The sequence below is a fragment of the Lethenteron reissneri genome, chromosome 4, assembly GCF_015708825.2.
Source record: "Lethenteron reissneri isolate LAM-NWPU_2019-01 chromosome 4, ASM1570882v1, whole genome shotgun sequence".
Taxonomy (NCBI): domain Eukaryota; kingdom Metazoa; phylum Chordata; class Hyperoartia; order Petromyzontiformes; family Petromyzontidae; genus Lethenteron; species Lethenteron reissneri.
The window spans coordinates 11,402,027-11,428,658 of NC_083782.1; the positions used below are offsets into that span (position 1 = coordinate 11,402,027).

General features: G+C 52.9%; 1 protein-coding gene across 1 annotated transcript; it reads right to left on the reverse strand.

Annotated features, from left to right (window-relative positions):
• Positions 1–918: 918 nt before the first annotated feature.
• Positions 919–26,632, reverse strand: LOC133350796 (coiled-coil and C2 domain-containing protein 1A-like). The gene is made up of 16 exons (XM_061565534.1): positions 26,614–26,632; positions 24,681–24,824; positions 23,965–24,302; positions 23,235–23,293; positions 22,347–22,463; positions 19,673–19,752; positions 17,584–17,642; positions 15,361–15,409; positions 13,381–13,480; positions 12,893–12,980; positions 11,127–11,276; positions 8,301–8,341; positions 7,063–7,120; positions 6,301–6,427; positions 5,268–5,398; positions 919–2,376 (listed from the first exon to the last, which is right to left on the reverse strand). The coding sequence occupies exons 1-16, from the start codon at positions 26,630–26,632 to the stop codon at positions 2,356–2,358; spliced, it is 1,581 nt and encodes a 526-aa protein (XP_061421518.1). The 3' UTR covers positions 919–2,355.

A 26,632-nucleotide genomic window follows, 5' to 3' on the forward strand; every position in this document is an offset into this window, starting at 1 on the left:
AGCCCCGGGCGGATAAAACGCACCAAGGTGGCACAGCGAGGGGGCACTGCACACCTGCGAGTCACCTCTGTGGTGGCTAGGAGATGTCAACTCCCTCGCCCGGTATGCAGGAGGTCGTGGGTTCGATCCCGACCCTGATGCCTGCTGCTGCATATTTGGAGTTTGCGTCAGAGGTCGCAACCGGGTACCCGATACCCGTACCCTACCCGATACCCGGCTACCCGTACCCAGCCGGGTACGGGTACCCGTTTGCGACCCTGGTGCGGCCGGGTACAGGTACGGGTAGGCCGTGAGTCACTGGTGAGTAACTGTTTGTCACTCATTTCCCAACGTCTTGACTCTTCTCACAATTCAAGTTCCTAGAATCAACCCACCCGCGCCTGCAACATGGCTTCATCCCAGAGGTACGGGTAGGGTACGGGTATGGCCGGGTACGGGTACCCGTTTGCGACCCTGGTGCGGCCGGGTACGGGTACGGGTAAGGAATCAAAACCCGTTTGCGACCTCTGGTTTGCGTGTCTCTCCCTGGGGTCGCGTGGATTTTTCTCCGGGTCCTCCGGTTTTCCCCTCAATTTAGAATCGAAGTCGCGCGTTGAGACAATTTGGCTGCTACAAATGTCCGCATGAGGCACTCTCAGCTATATCACTTGTGGCCAGGTCACGTCTGAAGAAGAGCTATATCACTCGGCGTGCCTGACCTGGTCAAATAACAAGTTATTAGTTAGTACTGGTAGGAACCTCCTGGTTACACCAGCCCACAGGGGATTATTGTGTCCCTCCGTCCGGCGTGCATCCAAAAATGGGAGGGGTGGGGCTGGGTGGAGAGGGGAGGGTGGGGAGGGGCCGGGTGGGGAGGGGAGGGTGGGGAGGGGCTGGTTGGGGAGGGTGGGGCTGGGTGGGGGGTGGGAGGGGTGGGGCTGGGTGGGGAGGGGCTGGTCACCCCGTGGTGCCCTTATAAAACTCAACGTTTAACCTACTCACGCCGGCTTGTGCCCGCCCTCACAGTCGGGCATATTTGCGGAATACACCACGCCGCCGTTGACCCTGGCCATTGACCGAGCAACCCAACGTTCCTACCAGCTCCCTCCGCAGGAATGTGTTTAGTTAGATAATCTCGGAAAATTTACCTTCTTGGCCTGTGCCGTGACCTCCTACCACACCGAGCGAGGCCCTTCGACACTTCACGTGTCCTCACCCGTGCACCGAGCTTGGCACGAAAAATAGCTTCTTGGCATCACCGTCACTTGAGTGACAAGCATATATGGGCGAGTGCGTGCACATTTATGGGTGTGCAATTGTGTATCCGAGTGTGTACGCCCAGGTCACTCTTGCAAATGAGTCTCACCCTGGTTAAACAAATAAACGTAACTTGTGTGTGTGTGTGGGCACATCTGTACGCATTTGCCTGCTTACTCACGTATGCACGCGTATGGTTGCGTGCGTGCGTGCGCGTGCGGCGAGTGTTGCGCTCCAAACCCCGGCGACACGAGATAGATTCCCGCTCACGGCCTCTACCAGTGACGATTATCTCAACCGGGCCTGGGGCTCCCCTAGGGTGACTCGGCCTCAAATGAATAATACCTGGTGCTGTGTTTAAAACATTGTCACTAGGGTGACAAAGGTGGCCGGGCGTGGTGCTGGCCACCCAACCCCTCGTGTGCCGTGCCAGCCCTTTATTAGGCGCTCGCTAACAGCACTTGTCCCAACGGTCTGTTAAGGCTACACGGGGGATCTTTGTCTTTGTGTGCGTGCACACGCAGGTGATTCTCGTCTGCATGCGTGGGCGCGCGTGTCCCTGTGCAATGACCTTGCTCCCAACAATAAATAAACATTCATAATTTACACCAGCACTGTGCCTTAAATATTTACATTTTGTACAAAAAAATCCAACCATTATTTAATTCGTTATTGACACTGTTTGCTCTAAGTATCAACAAAATATAAATGACCACAGTTCCACAGGACCATAAACTATTTACAAATTTTTTTCTGCCGCGGCTAAAAAGACTCCACCATTCTCAGTGCCGCCGGGAAAGAGGGAACTGGTATTCGTAGGGACACACTTCACCCCGTCGTCACGGCGATCCCCGTCGTCACGGCGATCTCCCCGTCGTCACGGCGATCACCCCGTCGTCACGGCGATCTCCCCGTCGTCACGGCGATCCCCGTCACCACGACGATCCCCGTCGTCACGGCGATCTCCCCGTTGTCACGCCGATCTCCTTCACCACGGCGATCCCTGTCGTCACGGCGATCTCCCCGTTGTCACGCCGATCCCCGTCACCACGGCGATCCCAGCCGTCGTCATAGTGATGCCACCCATCGTCACGACGATACCATCATGATCGGCGACGTTCACCGCTTGTAGAGAGAGATCTGTGAGAAGGTCGAGATGGCGAACGCAGTTCATACGCAAGCATGGCAGATACTCCAAACAGTTATCGTAATAACCATGCAGATTATTACCCCAGGACAGCCCAAGTGTCAAAACTTTCTCAGTGGGGGTCCTACTACGTCGATCTGGCCGATTGAGAGTTCAAACACCCGTTCGAGGGGAGGGTGGGTTGGCTCAGCCCATCATCCTTCGCGGGAGGTCAACTAAACCAAGTACCACTTTGTGGGTGAAGTCAACAGTGGCTCCTGCTATGGGATAGACTCATCACGTGGAATTCCCACCACTGGCTCTGCAGAGGCTGTACACAGGAGATGATCACCAACGCCTTTTCTCAATGCTCAATCTGAGCAACAGGAGGTAACGCCGCGAGGCTCGACCGCGACAGAGGAATGTTGGGCCGGCAGCATGAATCCGTGCTGTGCTTTGACGTGGGAGGAAACCGAAGGGCTCAGAAAACCCGGAGAAAATGCACCACACAAGAGTGGGGGGGGCGGGGAGGGGGGAGTGTGAGGGGGAGGCTGGGGGGGAGACTGAACCTGAGCTTCATCTTCTTGGTTCTTTCGGTAAAGTCACGTAGAAGGGAAGTAATAAAATAATAAAAATAAAACATAATAAAATATTATTTTATTACTTCCCTTCTACGTGACTTTACCGAAAGAACCAAGAAGATTAATCCCTGCAGTCACGAAAGCTTTAAATCGAAATTCAACCTGAGCTCTTAATGGCCCAAATCGCTCGTGTCGAGGTAGACAACGGAGATGAATTACTCCACTCCAGGAAAGCCACAGCGGTTCTCACCACAGCACTAGCTTCAACAGTCGGGATGTTCGGGTAACTGAATGAATGAGCAGCGCTCCGGCACCGCAGACGTCAACCACCCTGGACACCCTGGCAAATCGGCAAAGCGGCAAATCGGCAACGGGTCGACGGCCCGCTCGTTGTTGCAGAGGGTCACCGTTCCAAATCCAGCCGCCGCCCCGGATATTACCGCAGTGGGGAGTAACCGTAAATACCGCTTCGCTCGTGGTGGACGTTCAAGATCCCCCGGCGTGGTTCGGCTAAAATTAGGCCCATCGCGTGCCCGGCGTCAGCGTCCAAAGTTGCCAAATTAGAAAAATGCGACACCGCAAATTACTCAATTGGGGTTATACAGGAAGCAATCATCGTCCCCCTACCTGTCGACTAATGCCCACGGTCTCGCAGACTCGCGTAGAGACAGACACTCGCACAGAGACACACACAGATTCACGTAGAGATACAGGGAGTCCTCGACTTATGATGGAGATGCGTTACGACGACCCCATCGTAAGTCAAAAATATCGTAAGTCGAAGATGGCCTAGCCTACCCAGGAGTCTTAAAGAATGGTGATAATTTAGCAAAACAGAGCGATTTACAGTACCGTACTGTATAAACTATATACTGTATGTATTTATAAATTACAAAACTGTATTGCACAGTAAAATGTTAAGTAAATTCTTAGCCTACCTATATGAACTGCAATTTAATAGAAAGTTGTTTTCAGGAAACAATCCTATCTGCTACAAAATCTTTTAACATGCATTGAACGTATCGTATCGTGGTAACCCTAAAATGAAATCGCTAATGCTACGTATCATACATGCATTGGAACTTATCGTACGCTGCTGCGTTTGCCTGCCGCGCGAAATTTAGAATATTTCACAATTTTGTCGTATCGCTATCGCCATCGTAAGATCGAAATATCGTAACTCGGGGACTATCTGTACATGGACTCACTTCGCGATCATCGCCCCCCTCTACTGGCAGATTCATGCCCTAGAGCACAAAGAGTCCAGACTCCACCTGGACTCTTTCAGTTTCTCACCGGGTTACGCAAAATAAAACTTGGGAAAACTTCTAACACCCCCCACCTCCGAAAAGGGGGTTTCCCACGTGAAATATTTTTAGCAAAAAAAAATTATCGTTTCCCCACTTTGCTGGGGCCGTCGCGTACTGCGGAGTAATAATAATAATTATTATTATAATTTTTGGTTTCTAAACAACCTCAAAAGTACGAGGCGGGCCGTCTTAACATTCCGGAGCGCGTCGTACAATCGGGAGAATATCGCATTACGCATCCGTAGAATTTGTCCAAACACCCCAATGCTTCCGAACCCTCCTGGAAAGAATTTTTTTTTTTTATAAATTACGTTCCGCGTCATTAAGAGCTCCCATTGACGTCTCCGTTGTGGTGGGTGGGTGGGGGGGGGGGTTCTGGTTGCCAGTCTGTAATTACTCCACTCGCTTGGAACCCGACTTGGATTCGCATGGCATCACCGCTCGGGGCAGACGACGCGCGCCACCACGGAGCAATTTGCGGTCTGCCACCGGGGATGGGCGGGCTCGCCGCGTAGATGTTAACGGAACGCTGTGCTGGAACGGAACCAATAAATTTTGACGGCAATTTCCATGCAGACCCACGCGACGTAGTGTGTAATAGCAGTTAATAGTTGTGGAACGCACGCTGGATCTGTTGTTATGCTTACTAAATATAAAATAAAATTTCGTCCGCGTCCATCATCGGGGCCTCTCGGGTCCAATTCTTGACCGCTGTTTTCCTGCAACGCGCGTTCTTAAGCATTAAAACCGCCACCCACAAAGTGGTTTTCAACTTCTCTGGGTCTCATCAGCAAGTGGAGGGGGTCCTCAATTTCAATCCGCCGTGCGAGAGAGAGCCTCACGAAGTGCGAAAAACCTCGGGGCGAGACCCAAGCTCACCGAAAAAGAGTCGCGAGAATCGGGGAATGCTTCCCTGGGTAAACAAGCGAAATCAAAACAAATAATAATAATAATAAAAGGCAGCGATCTGGTGACCTCAACTCCGTGACCCCGTGACCCCCATGACCCCATCACCTCTGCGAGGACGGCACGGTGCTTTGCAGCGGCGAGGCGAGCACCCTCCTCCTCGTCGACCCCGAGACGTCTCCTCCGGCGCACCTCCTCGCAGTAGCGACGGGCCAGCACCATCAGCCACGCCACGTAGTCTGTGCGACACGGAGAGATCCCGCACCGATAATTGGTTTTTTGACCCTTTTATCTGGCAACAAAACTGACACCTTTTTTACAAGGAGTCATGTTTGCATAGACCACAATACCTGCAGTCATAATGCAAACAAAAAACATAACTCTGATAATGTATGCACTGTCCTTGAAGTTGATTGGTCCACACCCGAGACAGCTTTCCTTAGAGCCTAGTCTCACATGGTGTTGGACCAGATGACGCCAAAAGGCGCACAACTCAAAGACAATGCTGCACCATCAGAGTATGAGAGCTCAGGGTAAGCATTTACACCATTGGTGTCAGTTTTGTTGCCAGATAAAAGGGTAAAAATCCAATTATCATATTTTTTACTGGCAAATGAGGTTCCAATGGAGCTCCCGCACCCTCGCACCACGACCTCTCGCCCAAGGAGCAGTCACTACGTGACCCCCCCCCCCTCGTCCCACAATTGTGGGACGAGGGGGGGGGGAGTACTGGACATACTGGACATCCGTGAAAAAGAGATTTAGATCTCATCGGATTCCTCCAGCATAAATACATATTCTGAATCTGATTCATTTCTCACCCCTCGGACCACTCAAATCCACAGCCCCTCACAAATTAAGTCTGACCTCAACGTCTCTCACCTATGACCGCTCACCGAGGACCTCTCACTCCCAAAAAAACATCTCCACTCGTGATGCCACTTGAGGTTGCCACGTGAGCTCCACTCTCGGCCGCCGCCGGTCGGAAACCCGACTCGTGTTGTTTCGGCAGGGCGTTACCTTCCAACCCCCGCCCCCTCCGCCCTCCCCCACCCTGCACCCCCTGCCCTCCCCCTCGCCCCACCCCCCCGGCACCCCCGCATCTTTGAAGCGCGTGAGCGCGAGTTGCCCCGGCGCTCACCGTGCACCGTCGTGTCGTCGCCGGCCTCCAGCTGACTCCTCAGCCACTCCTCCTGCCGGCCCAGCAGCATGAAGCGCTGCGCCAGCGCCGGCGAGGGCGTGCGCCCCATCTCCAGGTACACCGCCAGCTGCAGGGGGCAGCAGCGGCAGCAGGTGGCAGCGGCAACAGCGGGGGAATCAGTGGTGGCAGCAGCAGCAGTGGCATGTGGCAGTGGCAACAGCGGGGGTAGCAGTGGCATCAGTGTCAGGAGCAGTAGTGGCAGTATTGGCAGTAGTGGCAACAGTGGCAGCAGTAGTAGCATTTAGGCTGTCCGCGAAGCGGCGAATGCTATGACGGTGCAATGAGGTATAACGCTCACGAAATTCATATCGTCTGTTAGCTAAATTATCGCCGTTATCGTGATTATCGTCACCCGTTTTGTTTTAAGAGAACACGTTTTACACGCAGACAACATACACACTACACGAAATAGCAAACGCGACATTCAAGTTACAAGTATATATTTGTATCTGCTAAATTCTTGACTTTGCGAAACGTTTACAGGAGTGATGGATGACAATCTTATGGTACGATGTGATTTTTCACAGTTCACTTAATGATCTCATTCTCTCTCGCGCTGCACGCTGGCGTGTGTCTCACGAGCAATGCGTCGGCTGCCAGGCTACAGTGATGACGAAACACATGGCAGGCTTAAAATGGGAATGTTTTTGTGTTGTTTGTTGAAACGAGGGAAGGAGTGGCGATGTGAGCCCGAGGAGTCACCTGACTTTCGAGCAGCTTCCGCTCCAGAGCGAGCACCTCCACGCTCGCCACGTCCAGGCTGCATCACAAAGACAAAGATCCCCACGCCCCCGGGGTAGCCTTTAACAGACTGTTGCGGCAAGTGTTGTCAAAGCGAGCACCCGTAACTGGGGACCGGTCACACGAGGTGGGTGGGTGACCAGCGCCGAGCCCAGGTGTGATGTTTACGCAATGGCGCACCAGGTACTTACTAAAGTCCGAGTCGACCTAGGCGAGGCCCAGAACCAGTTCAGAGAATCGTCACCGATGTCGACCGTGATCAGGAATCGAACTCGGGTCGCCGTGTTAGTAGCGCAGTGCACAAACCAATCTGCTACCGCTCCCCACATACGTGCACAAGAGATAAAGATCCCCCGTATAGCCTTAACAGACCATTGGGGCAACTGCTGTTAGTGAGCACCTATGAAGGCGGGCACGGCATACGAAGTGGTGAGTGGGCAACACCTCGCCTGGCCGCCTTTCTCTCCCGAGTGGCAATGTTACATATCGCACCAGGTACTCATTTGAGGATGAATCGACCTAGGGGAGGCCCAGAAAATCGTTTCAGAAAATAGTCACTGGTGTTGGCCATGAGCAGGAATCGAACTTTGGTTGCTGGGATCGTAGCGCAGCGCACTAACTGCTAAACTACCGCTTCCCACACACACGCGCGCGCACACACACACACAAACACACGGCATCGAACAAAAGGGTTTAGTAACCATGAGAAACCATTTTTTCCCCAGTCCTGACCACCAGAACTGGTTGAACATTACAATAAACAGATGCCCGACAAAATCCCACTTCCACAATGTACATTCCATCATGATCATCGCTTGATATTTATTACCGCGCCTCCCTTGCAGGACACGTGGCAAGCTCGCCCTCTGTGACACAAGCCGAGTGAAGCAACCAGCATCTGCAATGCGCATGTCCAATACACTGCTGGATGAGGGACCACCCCACCTCGACCCACGACCCCACGCCGTCGGGGTCGTGGGGGCTAATCGGCAGCACTTCGCCACGCAGGGTCCGCACGGGTTAAAGGTGGGGGAGCGTAAACGTCGGCGCATAGTGCGGTACAACAACGGCTTTTGCTGCGCCGACCCTTGCTGACTAACGACGTAGCCCCCGCGGCAGGCTACGACCCCCGGCTCACGACTGTGGCGCGTACGTGTGTGTGTGTGTGTGCGTCGGTGCGTGTGGTTGGAAAGTCCTACCTGCTGGGATCAATTTCCACGCCCCTGCCGGACAGTATCACCTGCAACACAACACTCAATCTCAGCAAAAGACAGCCCAGCGGCTTTCAACTGCTGTGCCCATGTTGCCCCCCCCCCCCGTCCCCCACATAGGTGTGGGGGATGGGCAACCTGTGCATGCCCCCCCCACCCCCATCCTCCCATTCAGTGACCCTCGTTGTGAAAACGGCCCCGGCATAAAACATCTCACTCAGCCGATGCCAGGACCTCTCTTCGTCACAGAACAGAGGCCCATGCAGGCTCAGATGCTAAGCAAGGCGAGGCCTAGCGATCGTCACGGGAGACCCTGCCCCTCGCCTACCTTGCCTACCCGACCCGGCTCAAGGTACACAGGACAAAGCAAAGACAACGATCTCCCCGCTGTAGCCAGTGCGAAAGGATGCACGGAGAAAAGCGTTGTGACCTGCAGCAGGGTGAGTGGGTGGGTAAGTAGGTGAGCGTTTGAGTGAGGTGGGCGAGTGAATATGTTGTTGACCTGCTGTGCGGTGGTGGATGAGATGCAACAGTCAACCAGGTAGACGCGATTCCTCAACACGGGTGGAAAGAATCAACGGGCGAGGCTCATGCGAGCAGTAACCGTGGTGGTGGTGGTAGTAGCGGCAGAAGGGCGGTAAGGAGGCGACTGACCTCCGATGAGCCCGGTGCTACCGGCTACGGCTACGGGAGGGGGTAGTAACGCTCGCGACATTCACCCGGACGGATCTTCGCACGTCTGCGGATTTACTCTTGGCATTCGCTGCCAATTAATTAAACCTCCCGGAACAACCCCGGCAACAGAAACACAACGCATCCCTTTGGACGCGCCACCCGCTTGGCACGCGAGCGCCGCTCGCTAGCCCCTAGCTCGTTCGCTGCCGCAGCCGTTTGGCCCAGCGCCGGTCACTTTTGGTGGAGGGGCGGAGGGGGGGAGGGGGGGGAGGGGCGGTCGCGCATGCGGCTCCCCACCGCCGGCACAGCTGCCTCCGATTACCGGCAGCGCTCGCGAGCAGCCGCTAATGGCTGTTAAACCGTGCCATACGCCGGGGTTTGGCTCGGCAACGAAACAGACCCCGGGAACCGCGGATCGGCTCAGCTGTTCCCAGAGACTGTGTCGGGGTGGCGGTGGAGAGGGGGGGGGGGGTTGCGTGTGAGTGAGGGAGCATGCTTTCACTCCGACTTAGCGTTAAAGGGATTTCTGCCGTGGGAAGGGAGCGCGCGCACGTGCACGCACACGCGTTCGATGTAGAGGTTGGAAATTTTATTTTACCGGGAGAAGATGTGGGGGGTGGGTGGGTGGGGCGGGGGCGGGGAAAAACAAGCGAGTTGGAACGTTGTTCCCGTTCGCGAGGGGGCTCCGTGTGTTCGTGCGCATTGCACAGCCCCGTGTGTGGCGATCCACTGCTGGATGAGGACCGCACCATGTGGTGCGGGTCGTTGGTGTGGGGGGGGGTTTCGCTTTATCGTGCTTCGTCACGCGGTCAGCGCGGGCCGCTCAACGAGGAGACAACCGCAACGGTCTTCCGGGTAGTACTCGCCGCCACCGATGTCGGCCGTGGCCGCGGGAACTGAACACGAGCAGCCGGGTTCGTAGCGGAGGTGGGGGGACGTATATCAGAGGTCGCAAACGGGTTTTGATTCCTTACCCATACCCGTACCCGGCCACACCAGGGTCACAAATGGGTACCCGTACCCGTACCCAGCCGGGCACGGGTACCCGTTCCCTACCCGTACCCGTACTCTACCCGAAATGAGTGACAAACAGTTACTCACCAGTGACTCACGGTCTACCCGTACCCGTACCCGGCCGCACCAGGGTCGCAAACGGGTACCCGTACCCGTACCTGGCCGGGTACGGGTATCCGGGTATCGGGGAGGGTACGGGTATCGGGTACCCGGTTGCGACCTCTGACGTATATGGACGCTGTTGCACCGCCCTCTGCAGGCAAGGCAGCGCCGCTGAACCCCACGGCACGGCTTTGTGTGCGGCGACGGCCGCCCATCCGAACACTACCCAGTCTCGACCCAGGCTGCAATTGAGATGCAGCATTATTCAGGAGAGAGAGAGGCCCGACATATGAGAAGGATTACTCCACAAGGCTGTTATTAACGTACCACAGCACCTGCGCGCGTGGGCGTGTGTGGGTGTCAGTCGGTGTTTGTGTGCATGTGTGCGGGGGAGCGGCATTGCAGCGGTTAGCGCGCTGCGCTCCGAACCCGGCGACCCGAGTTCGATTGCCACTCACGGCCAACACCAGTGACGATTATCTGAAGCGGTCCCCCTAGGTCGACTCAGCCTCAAATGAGTACCTGGTACGGTGTGTAAACATCGCCACTAGGGAGACAAAGGCGGTCGGGCGTGGTGCTGGACACCCACCCCCTCGTGTGCTGTGCAGGCCTTCATAGGTGCTCGCTAACAGCACTTGCCCCAACAGTCTGTTAAGGCTATACGGGGGATCTTTGTCTTTGTTTTTTGGGGAGCGTTAGCACAGTCGTTAGCGCGCTGCACCTACGAACCTGGCGACCCGAGCATGATTCCCACTCACGTCCTGAGCCCCCACAAGGTCGACTCAGCCTCAAGTCAGTACCTGGTACGGTGTGTAAACGTCGCCACTAGGGAGACAAAGGCGGTCTGGCGTGGTGCTGGCCACCCACCCCCTCGTGTGTCGCAGCGGCTCACTAACAGCGGCTCACTAACAGCACTTGCCCCAACAGTCTGTTAAAGGCTACACAGGAGACCTTTGCACATGTGTGCACATGCGGGTACGAGTGCACGCGTGTGTGCATGCGTGTGCGTGCGTGCGCACGTACATGCGTGTGCACGGGGTTCAGCTGCAGCCACTCCTCCTCCACCTCCTCCAGGTCCCAGCCGCCCCCCAGGGGTGAACGCGCGCGCACCCGCACGTCCACGGAGCCCGCCGCCCCCCGCGACCCCTCCCCCTCCCGGCCCGACCTTCGGAGCTATTCACGCCACGGGGGTCGGGGGTCAGGGTTAGCACAACCTCCTGTGAGTCAGAGGTCGCGATAATTATTGTTATTACTTCATGGACACGGCTGTTGAAGCCCAGTCCCAAAGGCCTAAATGGTCGTCGGCCAATAACAAGCAGCACTTTGAAAGCTGTAATTCGCAAGAGTTAACACGTTTCCTGAATTGCGCAAGGTTATTATAAGGGCTTGGGAGAAGTGATGACGGGAGGGGATTTTAAAGTGCAGCAGTGCAAGGCAGGAGGCAGAAAGAGATGTATTGTGACCTCTGGTGTGGTGAGCGATTTGAGCGAGTGAGCGAGTGAGCGAGTGAGCGAGTGAGCGAGTGAGCGAGTGAGCGGGTGAGCGGGTGAGCGGGTAAGCGGGCGAGCGAGCGAGCGAGTGAGCGGGTGAGCGAGTGAGCGAGTGAGCGGGTGAGCGGGTGAGCGGGTGAGCGGGTGAGCGAGTGAGCGGGTGAGCGAGTGAGCGGGTGAGCGAATGAGCGGGTGAGTGGGTGAGCGGGTGAGCGGGTGAGCGAGTGAGCGGGTGAGCGAGTGAGCGGGTGAGCGATTGAGTGTGTTGCTGTGACCTGCAGTGTGGTCGCTGAACACGGTGTGGAGGATGAGATGAAAGTCAGTGTCTGGCAGACCGAGTCTCATCAACATGGGTGAAGAAATCCACGCTTGAAGTTCACGGGAGCAAGCGAGAGACTGGAGTGACTCGGTAGGCGTTCAATTCGATCAGGTACTATGTGTAGCTGGACACAATGGCAGGGCGCGCCAAAGGCTAAGGCTAGGCTAGCTATGAGAGGGTTAGAACTCAAAGACAGGGATAACATGGGGCTGTTGAGACAGGGTTAGGGCTGGCATAGAACAGGGCTCTTCCCACAACTCACACCGACCAGTTTGGCAAAGTATGGTCAAATATTCTTCCGTGACCGAAGCGGCATGGGGGAGGCCTTCATCCAGCAGTGGAGAGCACAAAGGCCTCTTAAATTCTTACCTACATTGTAAACGCAGTGCTCGAGTCAGATTGGGACAGCGCTAGGACGGGGCAAGGGTTAGGACTGGAACGGGGCTAGTTCAGTGTTCGGACAAAGTCAGGATAGATTTATGATGGGGGTTAGGATAGCATAGTGTGGAAATAGGACAACGTTAGGACGGAGTTAGAGTTGGGCTAGGACAGGGTTATGTATGGTTGGCCTATGACCGGGCTAGTACAGACATAGGGGGGGCATATGCGCAGTGGCAGCAGCAGCAGTGGCAGCAGCAGCAGTGGCAGCAGCAGCAGTGGCAGCAGCAGTGGCAGCAGCAGCAGTGGCAGCAGCAGTGGCAGCAGCAGCAGCAGTGGCAGCAGCAGCAGCAGTGGCAGCAGCAGCAGTGGCGCAGCAGCAGTGGCAGCAGCAGTGGAAGCAGCAGCAGTGGCAGCAGCAGTGGCAGCGGGCAGCAGCAGCAGCAGTGGCAGCAGCAGTGGAAGCAGCAGCAGTGGCAGCAGCAGCGGCAGCAGCAGTGGCAGCAGCAGCAGTGGAAGCAGCAGTGGCAGCAGCAGCAGTGGAAGCAGCAGTGGCAGCAGCAGCAGCGATGGCAGCAGCAGCAGCGTTGGCGTCAATGTACCGGTAAGGTCGCCGTCACCTCACAGCGACCGAGCAGAGCGCGAAGCCCCAGCACAGCTTCCCCCAGAGCCCACTCACTTCCCAGTGGGCTGTGCACACACAAAGACAAAGATCCTCCGTATAGCCTCAACAGACTGTTGGGGCAGGTGCTGTTAGCGAGTAGCACCTATGAAGGCCAGAACTGCACACTATGTTGGTGGGTGGCCAACACCACATCCAAAAAGACCACACACACACACGCATACAACAATCCCCGGTATAGCCTTAACAGATTGTTGGGGCAAGTGCTGTTAGCGAGCAACGATGAAGGCCGGCACAGCACACGAGGGGGTGGGGGTGGCCAGCACCACATCCGGGCAAGGCCACACACACATACACACAGAAGCACCGTCAACCAGAAGCCGTTAGTTAACCCCACGCGCCACCCCTGCCCCACCCTCTGCCCCTTTGACCTCCACCTTCCGACCTCATCCCGACCGCCGCCCTCACCCCTTGTGGAGTAGCAGGAAGGAGATGTCTCCTTGGCGCACAGCGTTGAGGAACCCAAGAGACCCACGCTGCAGAGTGAACTTGAAGCTCTCGTTGAACTCTGCAAAGGACACACGGGTGCACACCGGTTTTCCACTGTGCGCCAAAGCTGCGCCGGGGCTGTGCCGAGCCAGCCTGGCACGCGGCTCAGGAAGCTCCCAGTTGTGGCGCCGCTGTGGCGAGATGTTAACCAGCTCGCCCGGTATGCAGGAGGTCGTGGGTTCGATCCCGACCCTGACGCCTGTACAATTGGAGTTTGCATGTTCTCCCCGTGGTCGCGTGGATTTTTCTCCGGGTATTCTGGTTTTTCCCTCCGCATTTAGAATGCACGTGGGTTTAGAGTATTTGTCTGCTATACATATCCACGTGATGAGCCACTTCGTTGAGCTATCATTTGTGGCCAGGTCGCTTGTGAAGAAGAGCTACAACATAGCTCACGGGACCTTACCTGGTCAAATTAAAAAAAAGTTTAGTTTAGTTTTAGTCTCGTTTTTCCACTGCAGAACCCGAGCCTGGTGGTCACCGAAGGGCGCGCGCAGTTAACGGGTCGAGACGCCAGATTCAAGTGTCTCGAGAAGCCAGAAGTACCACGGTTTGGTGGTGGCTCGGCTTGGCAAACAGCCCGTGGAAAACCCGACTGGTGCCGAGGGTCCCGCGGCGACTTCGCTTGGATGTGCCGCGGGAAAAGTGGTCAGAGTAGATTAACGTAAAATAAGTACGACACACGCAGACGCGCAAGTGAACCTTGCGAGCGACACACAGACACGTGAACTCTATCTTGGGACCTTATTTCCAGTATCAAAATGATGAAACAATAAGAATAGGTTTTACCCTTCCTGGAAACCAGAGAGAAGGCTGTATATCTGGTGTTGCAGCTCCTTACTATTAAAATTCCTTCCCTTTATTACTGCTAACCCTACTTCCTCCGTTTATTACTGCTAATCCTACATAATACACGAGCATAATATGACTGAGACCCCACCTCCTACACATTCCACAAGTAGTGACTAATCCCATATCTGCATTTTACATATGCTAAATTCCTCTGCTGATATGCAAATTCCTTTGTCAAGGCGCCCTTCCTCCCCTAACCCAGCTTAAATATACGCTGCCAAGCTTGGTGGTGTTCATTCAGACGCTGTCTTTCCGACAGACCTGTTCTTCACCTGAGGACGGCTGCTTGCGTTGTGGCCGAAACGTCGTGAGAATTGTATTTTGTTTTATTTTATTATTTTATTATTTCTCTTCTACGTGACTTTACCGAAAGAACCAAGAAGATGGTGTAGGCCAGTTTGAAAGATGATGTATACATTATCCGAGTATGTTGTTTGCATGTTTTGCCACAAGTATGTGTGTGTGTTTCATGCAGACTTGGTGCCTATTTGGTGTTTGGACATCTTCACACCTCCTGTTTAACGCCAGAAAGGCTAAAACCTATTCTTATTGTTTCATCAACATGAACTCTAATTGCAACAAGCAAGACACAGACACACCAGCTACGCAAAGGACACACAGACACACGCGTGACATTCTGAAAGCGATGAGACACACGAACTGCGTTTGCGGCGCGCAGACACAGACAAACTCTACTCCTATTCTTGGTTCTTTCGGTAAAGTCACGTAGAAGGGAAATAATAAAATAATAATAAACATAATAAAAATACAAAACAATAAAAATTCTCACGACGTTTCGACTGCAACACAAGCAATCGTCATCACGTGTCAAAGATTTTTTATTCTTTTATATTTTCATTACTTTATTATTTCCCTTCCACGTGACTTTAACGAAAGAACCAGGAATATGAATCCCTGCGGTCACGAAACCTTACATCAAAATTTAAACTCTACTCCGGCAAGACACGCACGGAGGTCACCCACAGACGACAGACAGACAGACACCAAACCCAGCAGCAGAGAGGGGGGGGGGGGGTGGCGACTGACCTGGGCACGTGCCGCTCTGCGTGCCCGTCTTCTCCCTCTGGGACGCCTTCTGCATCCAAAGAAAACATTCGCGAGCGTCACCGGGTTAAGCTCATTCCTTTTGACGTCCTTCGCCGGCAACTTGAGATTGTTACTCTTAGGTTTTTTTTCCCGTAAAGTCACGTAGGTAAAAATAAATAATAAAAAGTTCAAATAATTGAAATAATAATAGAAATAGAATTATGAATCACAACGTTTCGGAGGCAACACAAGTCTCCGTCATGAGGTGGGACCGTCACAGCTAGATTTACTGTATCAAGTGAGTGAAGCTTCAAATCTAGAACTTGAGATTGGCACGGTTGGCTACGTACGGCGCGAAATAATTTCAACATACGTACGTACAGGCTGCCGCCAACCTCTTCACGTTTTTCCAACTAAAGCAGAGGTCGCAACCGGGTACCCGATACCCGTACCCTACCCGATACCTGGCTATCCATACCCGGCCGGGTACGGGTAACCGTTTGCGACCCTGGTGCGGCCGGGTACGGGTACGGGTAAGCCGTGAGTCACCGGTGAGTAACCGTTTGTCACTCATTTCGGGTAGGGTACGGGTACGGGTAGCGTACGGGTACCCGTGGACGGGGAAGGGTACGGGTACCCGTTTGCGACCCTGGTGCGGCCGGGTACGGGTACGGGTACGGGTAAGGAATCAAAACCCGTTTGCGACCTCTGAACTAAAGGCTCGGATTCGCTGTCGTACTAGCGCCGTCTACCTGGCTGCAACAGGGGGTCAAGATAAAGCTCGTGAAGATGATCCAAACATGTCGGGCGCTGGCGGCTACACGTGGCGGCTTGGTGAAGGTGGCAGCGGCGGCTGGTGGATCACCACACAAATGTTATCGCGAAACTCCCTTCCTATGGGCGTCGAGGAGGAAGCCGTATGCTGGCTCGCCAAGAGAAGGCGGTAAAGCAATGGACTTATCGCCCTGTTTATTTCATCTATACGGGGATAGAGCGTTGCCCCCCCCTCCTGGCGCAAGGTGCGGGTTTTCTCCGGGTGCTCTGGTTTCGTCCCCACAAAAATAACAACAGAACTCGCTATTAATTAGCCTAAAACATCAACAACAAAAAACAATGAAGCAGCAGCAGCAGGACCCTGAACAAGTAAACCCGTAAAAACAAAGTTTTTCACTATAAATCCTTTATATGCGTGGCGGCTAGAGTCCTCTCGTCCTCTGGCTTGAGATGGCTGCCACCTATGGGTCAGATGATTGTCTGCCACCATTAAGCAATTGGTAATTAAATATTTAATTTGTTTTCCCTAAACAGTGTAAAATTTTGGATTTTTTTTTCACGAAAATTAATTGTCACACACAACGAGTCTGTGTGGAAAATGTCAGCTCGATTGGATCACGGGAAGTGGGTTAAAAAACGAGCGAAAGATTTGCACGGTCCTAAGCACACAAGCAAACTTAATATAAAGGATTTAAAAATATATTCGCCTGTGGAGGACGCGGGGATCGATCCCGCGACCTTTGGCATGGGAAGCGAGGGCTCTACCAACTGCGCTACTCCGCCACAGCCTTTGGAGGGGTTACGCTCTGGGCTCTTACACTCTGACGTTCAGCCAAAGCCATGAATGAGCTATATTTGAATATATGTAAAATACATTTTTTTGCCTAAAAAGTGTAAAATTTTGGGAATTTTTTTTCACGAACAATAATTGTCTGGCACAACGAGTCTGTGTGGAAAATGTCAGCACGATTGGATCACGGGAAGTGGGTTAAAAAACGACCGAAAGATTTGCACGGTCCTAAGCAAGCAAGCACGCAAGCAAGCAAGCAAGCGAACTTAATATAAAGGATTTTAAAAAAAGAGTCTTACGACTCCAGCGTGGCTTTCCTGGATTAATAAATAAAAACATTTTAAATGCGAATGACGCTGGGCTTGGTGAGCGGTATGCACACTAGGTATTGGGTCCGACCTCGAAGCCGACGCGTGCTGTATATTGAGAGTTTGCATGTCGCGTGGATTTTTCTCCAGGTCCTCTTGTTTTCCCTCCACATGTAGAATCGACATCGCGCGTTCAGAGTATTTGGCTGCTAGAAAAATGTCCACTTCGTTGAGCTATCATTAGCGGCCAGGTCACTTTTGAAAAATAAGCTAACAGCTTCGTGGGCCTTACCGAGTAACATTTTTTGAATTGTTCAGTTTTCGTTAAGTCTGGGGGGTGTCGGCACTCACCGGGCATGGCAGGGGCACCTCGATTTTTACGAATGCGTGCAGTCCATGCTTCGCCACACCTGGTTGCACACGTGGTATGGGGGGGGGGGTGACAATGAGCACACACACAGTGTACACACGCAATACGCGGGGCATGGCAACACGTGTCGACAAGACGCAACGACACGAGCGATGACACGCCACGCAGGACGACGACACGTGACAATCGGTACAGAGTGTTCGACACACGCACAAATACGAAGCGGATCGCCACGGTGAGAACACTCATTGCCTACAGCGTAATGACACGCAATCTTAACGAGGCGCAATCGGTAAAGAGTTAGAGGAGGATTCAACGTGCGTAATAACACAGGTGAAAATGGACAGCGAGACACAACACAAGGTGACACAATACTCATTGGAAAAACATAATCATCATTTACATTTACAAGGCGCAATTCATCCAGGGATCTCAGTGCACCACGCACGAAGTTAAGAAATAAACTTTGATTTAAAGGTTTCGTGACTGCAGGGATTCATATTCTTGGTTCTTTCGGTAAAGTCACGGAGAAGGGAAATAATAAAATAATAAAAATATTAAACAATCATTTTCTTGCTGTGTTTTTCACACCTGATGATGATTGCTTGTGTTGCAGTCGAAACGTCGTGAGAATTTTATTGTTTTATATTTGTATTATTTTATTGTTTCCCTTCTACGTGACTTGACCGAAAGAACCAAGAATTAAGAAATATAATCAATACAAAGTCCAGAGACCAATGGGTCATACATGGGAAGTGTCGGGCAGGCGAAACAAATGAGTCTTTAGAGAAGACCTAAGCATGGCAAGTGACCTCGCCTAAATCAAGAGTTATATATCATCACAAAACGTCAGTAAAATACACGTTTATAATCTATAGTTCACCATCATCATCATCATTCGGGGCGTGAAAAAAACCACTGCCGGATGATGGCTGTGCCCCCAAGCAGTGATCTCTCATAACCTCGCTTAGGTAATAATCCGCCTAGCACCCTCGACGAGCCAATTTCATTGCTCCACCTCCGCAGTAGACGTCCTCTCTCTCTCTCGCTGGGCGTGTACTGGCACTTGGTTGCTACTCATTCTTCAACTCCCGTCTCGAACTTTGCTCACGTTCTCAGCTCCACGAGTTGCGTCTTCCCGTCTCTCAGCGCAATTGCAAGCATGTGTAGTGACGTAGAATTGGTCACCAAGTAGAACAGCGCCGGCTGCTGGCTGGGAAGGGGATCTGCAGCTTACAGCAGCCCTGACTGACAGCAGGCCACGTGATAGACCAGAGAGGGATCTCGGGGAAAGGTTACGGAAGGGACACGTCGAGACCCGCTAGTAGGTTCCAGAAGGGGGCGTTGGCCAGGGGCGGAGCCAGGCCACGCCCCCCAGTATAAGAGGGCCCCCCCCCCCCGGGAGGGGACCTCGGGGCTGTCGTTTGGAGTGGGATTCTCATCGTCGTTGCTGCTGAAGATCGTCGCCATCGTCTCCACTTGATATTGCGCTGCTGGACGTAGTTGTCTTAGTTCAGCGCCATCAGTGTCAGACGGCTAGCGTTGTGTGTAGGCTGGCAACCAGTGTAGAGTTGCGTTTCAGCGAGAGACAGTATGTAAGTGTAGGGTGTGTATAACAAAGTGTGCACGGTGTTTAAATAAAAAGCTGCCTCCAAGAAGTTATGTCTCCAAGTCAGTCATTACACATGCATCCCAGCCGTTCCTTTTTTGTGTGGGTCGTGGGTCACCAGGTGTACGGTGGGAGCGCGGCGCTATGAACCAGGCGACCCGAGTTCTATTCCCGCTCAATGCCAACACCGCCAGTGACGATTATATGAATCGGTCTTGGCTCTCTTCTAGGTCGACTCAGTCTCAAATGAGTACCTGGTACGGTGTGTAAAATCATCACCGCTAGGGAGACAAAGGCGGCCGGGCGTAGTGCTGGCCACCCACCACCTTTGTGCATGCCGTGCCGACTTTCATGGGTGCTCGCTAACAGCACTTGTCCCGCCAGTCTGTTATGGTTATACAGGAGATCTTTGTCTTTGGTAGACAGGCAAGCCCCGCACGCCCGCGTCATTGCGTCCTCACCTGGAGTGGAGGGGGGGCAAAGGTCGTGACCCCGGAACACGGTCACCAAGAGGTCACCAGCAGCCAGGTCAGGGTTGACCCTACGCACAGGGGGGGGGGGGGGGGGGGTCACGTGTTATACCTTGTGGCACACACCAACATACGGATGCACACTTACGTGTACGAAGACAAAGAGGGCACAGGTAACCTGCAAGAGGCTGCTGGGTCAAGTGCTGTTGGCGAGCACGAGGGAGGGTGATGTGGTAAGGAACAAGCACGACCACCTTTGTTCTCCCCCCACTGCCAATATTTACTCACACCACAGGAGGTACTCATTTCAGGTTGAGTTAGGCAACGTTGGGCCTTGCCCAATCCGAGCTGGAAAAATATTTGAAGAAAAAATTTGAGGACATCCGAGGAACTTGAATTTGTTAGCTCCAAAGAGCTTTTATCAGTTGGTAAGCTGACACTTTGAAAAGCTCACATTTGCATCTTTTGGGACACATATATAGTTTTAAAGCATACATACTTAGGTTTTTTCACGTTGATAACTCGCTTAAAAGTTTTGACATTTCAAGTCAAATTCGAACCCGTGACACAGTCTATTGATTCGGTGACCATCTTCAACTCAGGCCAAAAAATCAGGCTTCAGGCTAAAAATCTGGCTTGGCAACAGCAATTTTCATAATCAGTGGGGGTCAAAAGAGCCCCTAAAACATCTGTTGCCAGCTTGTTACACGATCTGCCCCTTGCATCAATTTCCAGGCCCTTGATAGAAAATTACTGCCGAGACTGCATGGGCCTCTGTACGAGTCTACGTGCATCCAATTATGACCGCGGTAAAGTGTGAACGCCATCGCTCCCATCATCACCGACAAATATCCCCCGTGTAGCCTGCAACTGTCTATTGGGGCAAGTGCTGTTAGCAAGAACCTATGAAGGCTGGCACTACACACGAGAAGGAGGGTGGCCAGTGGCAATGTTTAAACACCGCAGAGTCGAACCGCCCAGGAAAGGTTTAGATAATTGTCACTAGTGTTGGTGGCCACAGCGGGAATCGAACTCAGGACTCCGGCTTCCTAGCGCAGCGCACGTGCTAACCACCGTACTAACGTTCCCCACACAAACACACACATACTTTTGCGGGAGGTACAAACGCAATCCATCTGGCCGGCCCAGACACCGTTAAATGGCTTTCCAAACTCAACAGGCAGCAAACAGCTCGGTCCGCTGCCTTTCAAATGCCGTCGGAAGGAAGGAAATAACGTAAAAGGTTCAACGTTGTTGTGGGCGCCATTTGCTGCGTGGAGTTTGCACCAGCCTCAAACGCTACAGCTGCACGGAGCGCCAAACCACAGCTGGGTTGCCGGTAAATGATAGACAAACAGTAATTTTGCGTGTGCAGCGCGGTAACCACATCTGTGAGCTCACGTCAGCCGCCTTTTCTTTCTTGCCGTTCGTCTGTCCTGGCCGTTAACATCCCACTGCTGGGAAAATTCCTTGCCTGAATGTCTTCTACTCTTAAACATTTCTTGTCATCTCCATCCAAATCTTCTCATCTCGTGCCACAATTTTAGTTTTTTTTTCTACTCCCTTCCCTCCATGCCTCCCTCCGTGGGCCTCCGTTCCGTCGTTAACTATATTCCGTCTGCCATCCGATCTCCGAAACTGGGCGTGTTGCACGACTCAATTTTGGTATTTACATTATGTAAATTGAATCAGTGAAAACGTGCTTTTAACTCTCAAATATTTGGTTGTAATTTTGTTACCGCCCAGCTACTTAAAAAATCCTCAATATCGTGTTTCAGCCCACTAGACAACATGCCGCCAGCCAGTCGGCGGGTCAGTCACGCAGAACACGTGTGTATGGTGGGTGGCTGAGCGTTGTGTGTGGTGTGTATTAGTGGGTGGTCTGAGCGTTGTGTGTGGTGGTGTATTAGTGGGTGGCTGAGCGTTGTGTGTGGTGTGTATTAGTGGGTGGCTGAGCGCTGTGTGTGGTGTGTATTAGTGGGTGGCTGAGCGTTGTGTGTGGTGTGTATTAGTGGGTGGCTGAGCGTTGTGTGTGGTGTGTATTAGTGGGTGGCTGAGCGCTGTGTGTGGTGTGTATTGGTGGGTGGCTGAGCGTTTGTGTGTGGTGTGTATTAGTGGGTGGCCTGAGCGTTGTGTGTGGTGTGTATTAGTGGGTGGCTGAGCGTTGTATTATGTGGCTGGTGGCTGGGTGTTGTGGAGTGAGGTGGTGCGTGTTGGTGGGGTGGCTGGGTGTTGTGGAGTGTGGTGGTGCATGTTGGTGGGTGGCTGGGAGTTGTGGAGTGTGGTGGTGCGTGTTGGTGGGTGACTGGGAGTTGTGGAGTGTGTTGGTGCGTGTTGGTGGGTGGCTGGGTGTTGTGGAGTGTGGTGGTGCATGTTGGTGGGTGGCTGGGAGTTGTGGAGTGTGGTGGTGCGTGTTGGTGGGTGACTGGGAGTTGTGGAGTGTGGTGGTGCGTGTTGGTGGGTGGCTGGGTGTTGTGGAGTGTGGTGGTGCATGTTGGGTGGGTGGCTGGGAGTTGTGGAGTGTGGTGGTGCGTGTTGGTGGGTGACTGGGAGTTGTGGAGTGTGGTGGTGCGTGTTGGTGGGTGGCTGGATGTTGTGGGGGTGTTGTGGCGTGTTGGTGGGGGAGGCTGGATGTTGCGGGTGTTTCTTGGGGTGTGTGCGGAACCTGGGCACGTGCAGAGTCCTCGCGCGTGAGGGTGTGTGTGGGGGGCGGTGCCCCTGCCTCTGCGCCATCTCCAGTAGCACCTGCAGCCGCGTTGCTTGTTCAGCCATCTCCTCAAACCTACGATAAAACAAAGATCGCCCCGGACAGCCTTTACAGACTGTTAAGGCCAGCACGGCGCACGAGGGGGTGGCATGTCCAAAACCTCTCTCCGCTACCTTCGGTTCCACCAATGCTTATGTTTACCCATCGCACCAGGTACTCATTTAAGGTGGAGTGGACCTAGGAGAGGCTCAGGACCGCTTCAGATATTCGTCACCGATTGTTGGCAGTGAGTATCGAACATGGGTCGCGGGGTTGTAGCACAGCACGCGCTAAGCATGCGCCACCGTTCCCCACGTATATTCACACACACAGTCACAACAACAAAGTCACAACAAGAACCACCACCGCTGCCACTAAGTGGCAGTGGTGTCACCAAGGCGCTTGTGCCAGACTAGGTACACCTTGAGGCGCGCCACACAAAGATCCCCCTTATAGCCTTAACAGACTGTTGGGGCACCAATGAAGGTTGGCACGGCACATGAGGGGGTGGGTGGCCAGCACCAAGTCCGACTGTCTTTGTCTCCCCAGCGGCGATGCTTACACACCACACCAGGTACTCATATGAGGCTGAGTCGACCTAGGGGAGGCCCATGACCGGTTCAGAAAATCGTCACCGGTGTTGGCCGTGAGCAAGAATCGAACTCCGCTCGCCAGGTTCGTACCACAGCATGCAAACTGCTGCCCTACCGCGCGCACACACACAGTCACACACACAGTCACACACAGTCACACACACAGTCACACACAGTCACACACAGTCACACACAGTCACACACACGTACTCACCTGGCAGCTTCAGTGCTGTGCTCAACCTGCGAGCAACGCCCCGAATATGCCCGGCATTTCTGTGGAACCAGAGGCATAATCTTAGTAACTCCTACTGCAATGAAACCCACGTGGGGGGGGGGGGAAGGGATGCAAGTTTGAGTGGGTAGTGGTACAGGTCATAGTGCAGCTGTGCAGAGGTGGTGCAGGTGTGAGCAGGTGGGTGGTACAGGTGGTGGTACAGGTGGTGAGTAGATGGTGATACAGGTGGTGGTACAGGTGGTGGTACAGGTGTGAGTGAGTGGTGGTACAGGTGGTGGTACAGGTGAGTGGGTGGTGGTACAGGTGGTGGTACAGGTGATAGTGCAGGTTGGGGGTGGAAGTGCAGGTGTGAGTGGGTGGTGGTACAGGTGGTAGTGCATCAGCCAGTCATCTCAGTCAGTCGACCCGTGGCACCTGGGTCTGCCCCGTGACCTCCTGCCAGCGGGCGTTCGACACTTCACGTGGCCTCAAGGTGCACATAGCCTGCCACAAGCGTCGTGGTGACGTCACCGCCACTTTGTGGCGAATGCGGTTGTCGTTGTTGTTGGTGGTAGTGCAGGTGAGTGTGAGTGGTGGTAGTGGTTCAGATGTGAGTGGGTGGTGTGATGCAGATGGCTGCGGTCCAGGGTGTGAGTGGGCAATGGTGAAAGTGGTGGGCCACAGTTTCTTTCACAAATCGGGGAGCAGTGATGGGAGCGGGAGCCCTCACCTTTCCCTGCTCGCCCAGTCGCTCCGTGAGCCACGCGTACTCCTCCTGTGACCGTTTCGACAGGGCGCACCCTGCCGGCTCCTTTGCCCCGCGGACCCCCTCTGTCCCGCGGGTCCCCTTGACCCCTCGATGAGGCCCCTTCGCTCCAGACCCCGGTGTGACCACACTGCAGCTGTGGCTGCCGTCGGGATGCACTTGCCTCGTCCGTCTCGGTCGGAACGGGTCCCACTTCTCAAAACTCGGTTTTTGCAAACTCGGCCTTTCTTGCCTCTGCACGGTCGTGTGATTCGGGCTGTCGCCCCTTTCCTTGGCTGCCCTCTGAGTTTTGTCAACAGGGGCTGTCTGTAGACCGGTCCCTGTTATGCACTAGCTGGTGTACTGGCTTGTACAGACTTTCTTTATTCACGTCTTTATGATGTAACGGCTTATACAGAATTTCTTTATGATGTACTGGCTTGTCTACACTTTCCTTATACCGGTCCTTATGATATACCGATCTGTCCATATTCTTCTTGTACCGGTCCTTATGATATACTGGCTTGTACAGCATTTCCTTATTCTGGTTCTTATCATACACTGGTTTCGGGACACTCTCCTTATTCTGTATTGCCATGTGCACACTCTCCTTATGCCTGTCCTTGTTATACACTGGCTTATACACACTTTCCTTGTGTCGCTCCTTGTCATCCGTTGGCCTGTAAGCACTTTCTTTATACCTGTCCTATTGTATTCTGGTTTCTGTAGACTCTCCTTGTGCCCGTCCTTGTAATGCACTAGCTCACGCAGACCTTCCTTGTACCGGCGGTCACGGTTCTCCACCGGTTTCTGCAGACTGTCCCCGTGTTGGTGCTTGTGCGGCGCTGGCGGGACAAGCCGACGAGCGTCAGGGTCTTGCCTCGCTCGCTCGCCGCTGGGAAGATGTCGCTGCAACGCCACACCCAATGCCACATCACGTACCCTGACGCAGCTCCTCAACGCAACGCCTGAACGCAACACTTTTAACACATGCCGAACGTACTCTCTCAAGTGCACATGTCAGCGCACGTCTACTGCACACCCCGACACACGCGGCCTAGCGGCAGCGCGTTCGCCGCTCGTTGCAGACGTTCACAGTTCAAATCCAGCGGCCACCATGATTAATACTACAGTGTGTAATAACCGCAGTAATAATGAAACTACGCGCCGTCTGCTTCGCTCAGAGTGGATGTTAAAGATCCCCTGAAGTCACTCGCAAGAGTAGGCCAAGGTTAAGTGTGAATGTAATTGTGCCATATAATTGGTCTCGTTTTTTTTACACCTGTAATTGTGGAATGCTGTGAGGTTGGCTGCCAGCCAAGATCACCCCTTGAAAATTAATCTTTTAGCTCGATGGGCTTTACTCGAGAAACAGCTCGAGAAATACACTTCTGATTCTGTGTGCTGGCGTCCGCATTTTACAAATTCAAAAATGACACGACAAATTACTCAATTGGGATCACACACAGCAGCAATCATCCGTGCCTGTCGGCAGGCTAATGACAAATGAGACTATCCAGATCCCTTCAGTTCTCACCCGGTTAAACAAAATAAACTTAAAATTTTAACTGGAAAGGTGTCTAAATGTGCATCGCAGACGTGACGTGAAGCCATTGCACACAACACGTACAAAGAGAAAAACGTTTACCCCTTACGGGCACATTTAAAGAATACAACATTAATCTACGCATCATTATTATCGGGATAACTTCAGCCAAGGACGTCTGGGTCAGCAAGCCAGAGCATATTTCCGCACCTGGCACGCAAAATTTATCGTGCTAGAGATGCTTCAATCATCATTTTGCATTTCTTAAATTATTACATTACATCAGAACTCTCGTTATGGCTGTGGTTACTGATCGAATGCCTCCAGCCTACCAGTGAGACCAGAACAATATGTCGCAATCGGCACACCACATCTATTATACCTATACAGGTAGTCCCCGAGTTACGATGATCCGACTTACGATATTTCGATCTTACGATGGCGATATCGATGACAAAATTGTAGGTAGGCCAAAAATGTACCTTGTTTTTACTTAAAATTTTACTGTGCAATACAGTATTGTAATTAATAAATACATACAGTATATAGTTTATACAGTACGGTACTGTAAATTGCTTTGTTTTGCTAAATTATCACCATTCTTTAAGACTCCTGGGTAGGCTAGGCCATCTTCGACCTACGATATTTTCGACTTACGATGGGGTCGTCGTAACGCATCTCCGTCGTAAGTGGGGGACTACCTATACTGTTTGGTTCTTTCGGTAAAGTCACTACGGCTGTGGCTGCTAGTCAAGTGCCTGCTCGAAGTCCACCAGCAACTGAGAAAACATTCAGGGAGAAACTGAGAACCGGTTACGTCGTTGACCTACGTGTGAATGTGTCATTTACAAAAGCCTCCGCACATCTTTGTGTGACATTCCCTGAACAAATCTCACCGAACTACTCATTCGCACTGCATTTCTTTGCAACGCGAAAATAAAAGGCTGACATTCCGGGTAACATCAATACTTTGGAGGAAGGAGTGGGGACAGAAAGGAGCTTTTTGTGATTCATTTCATTAGATATGTTCTTGTGCATCACTGCCAAAGCAGGTCCCGTAAACTTCACTTGTTCACGAGTCAATTTACCGCACTTGGGCGACGTCAT

What these genes read in the sequence shown, in the direction of transcription:
- LOC133350796 (XM_061565534.1), bottom strand. An exon ending in GTGGAAATTGATCCCAGCAG is followed by an intron (nt 7,121 to 8,300) that starts GTAGGACTTTCC and finishes TTTGTGATGCAG; the next exon opens with CCTGGACGTGGCGAGCGTGG. An exon ending in ACCGTGCCGTCCTCGCAGAG is followed by an intron (nt 2,377 to 5,267) that starts GTGATGGGGTCA and finishes ACCTTCTCACAG; the next exon opens with ATCTCTCTCTACAAGCGGTG.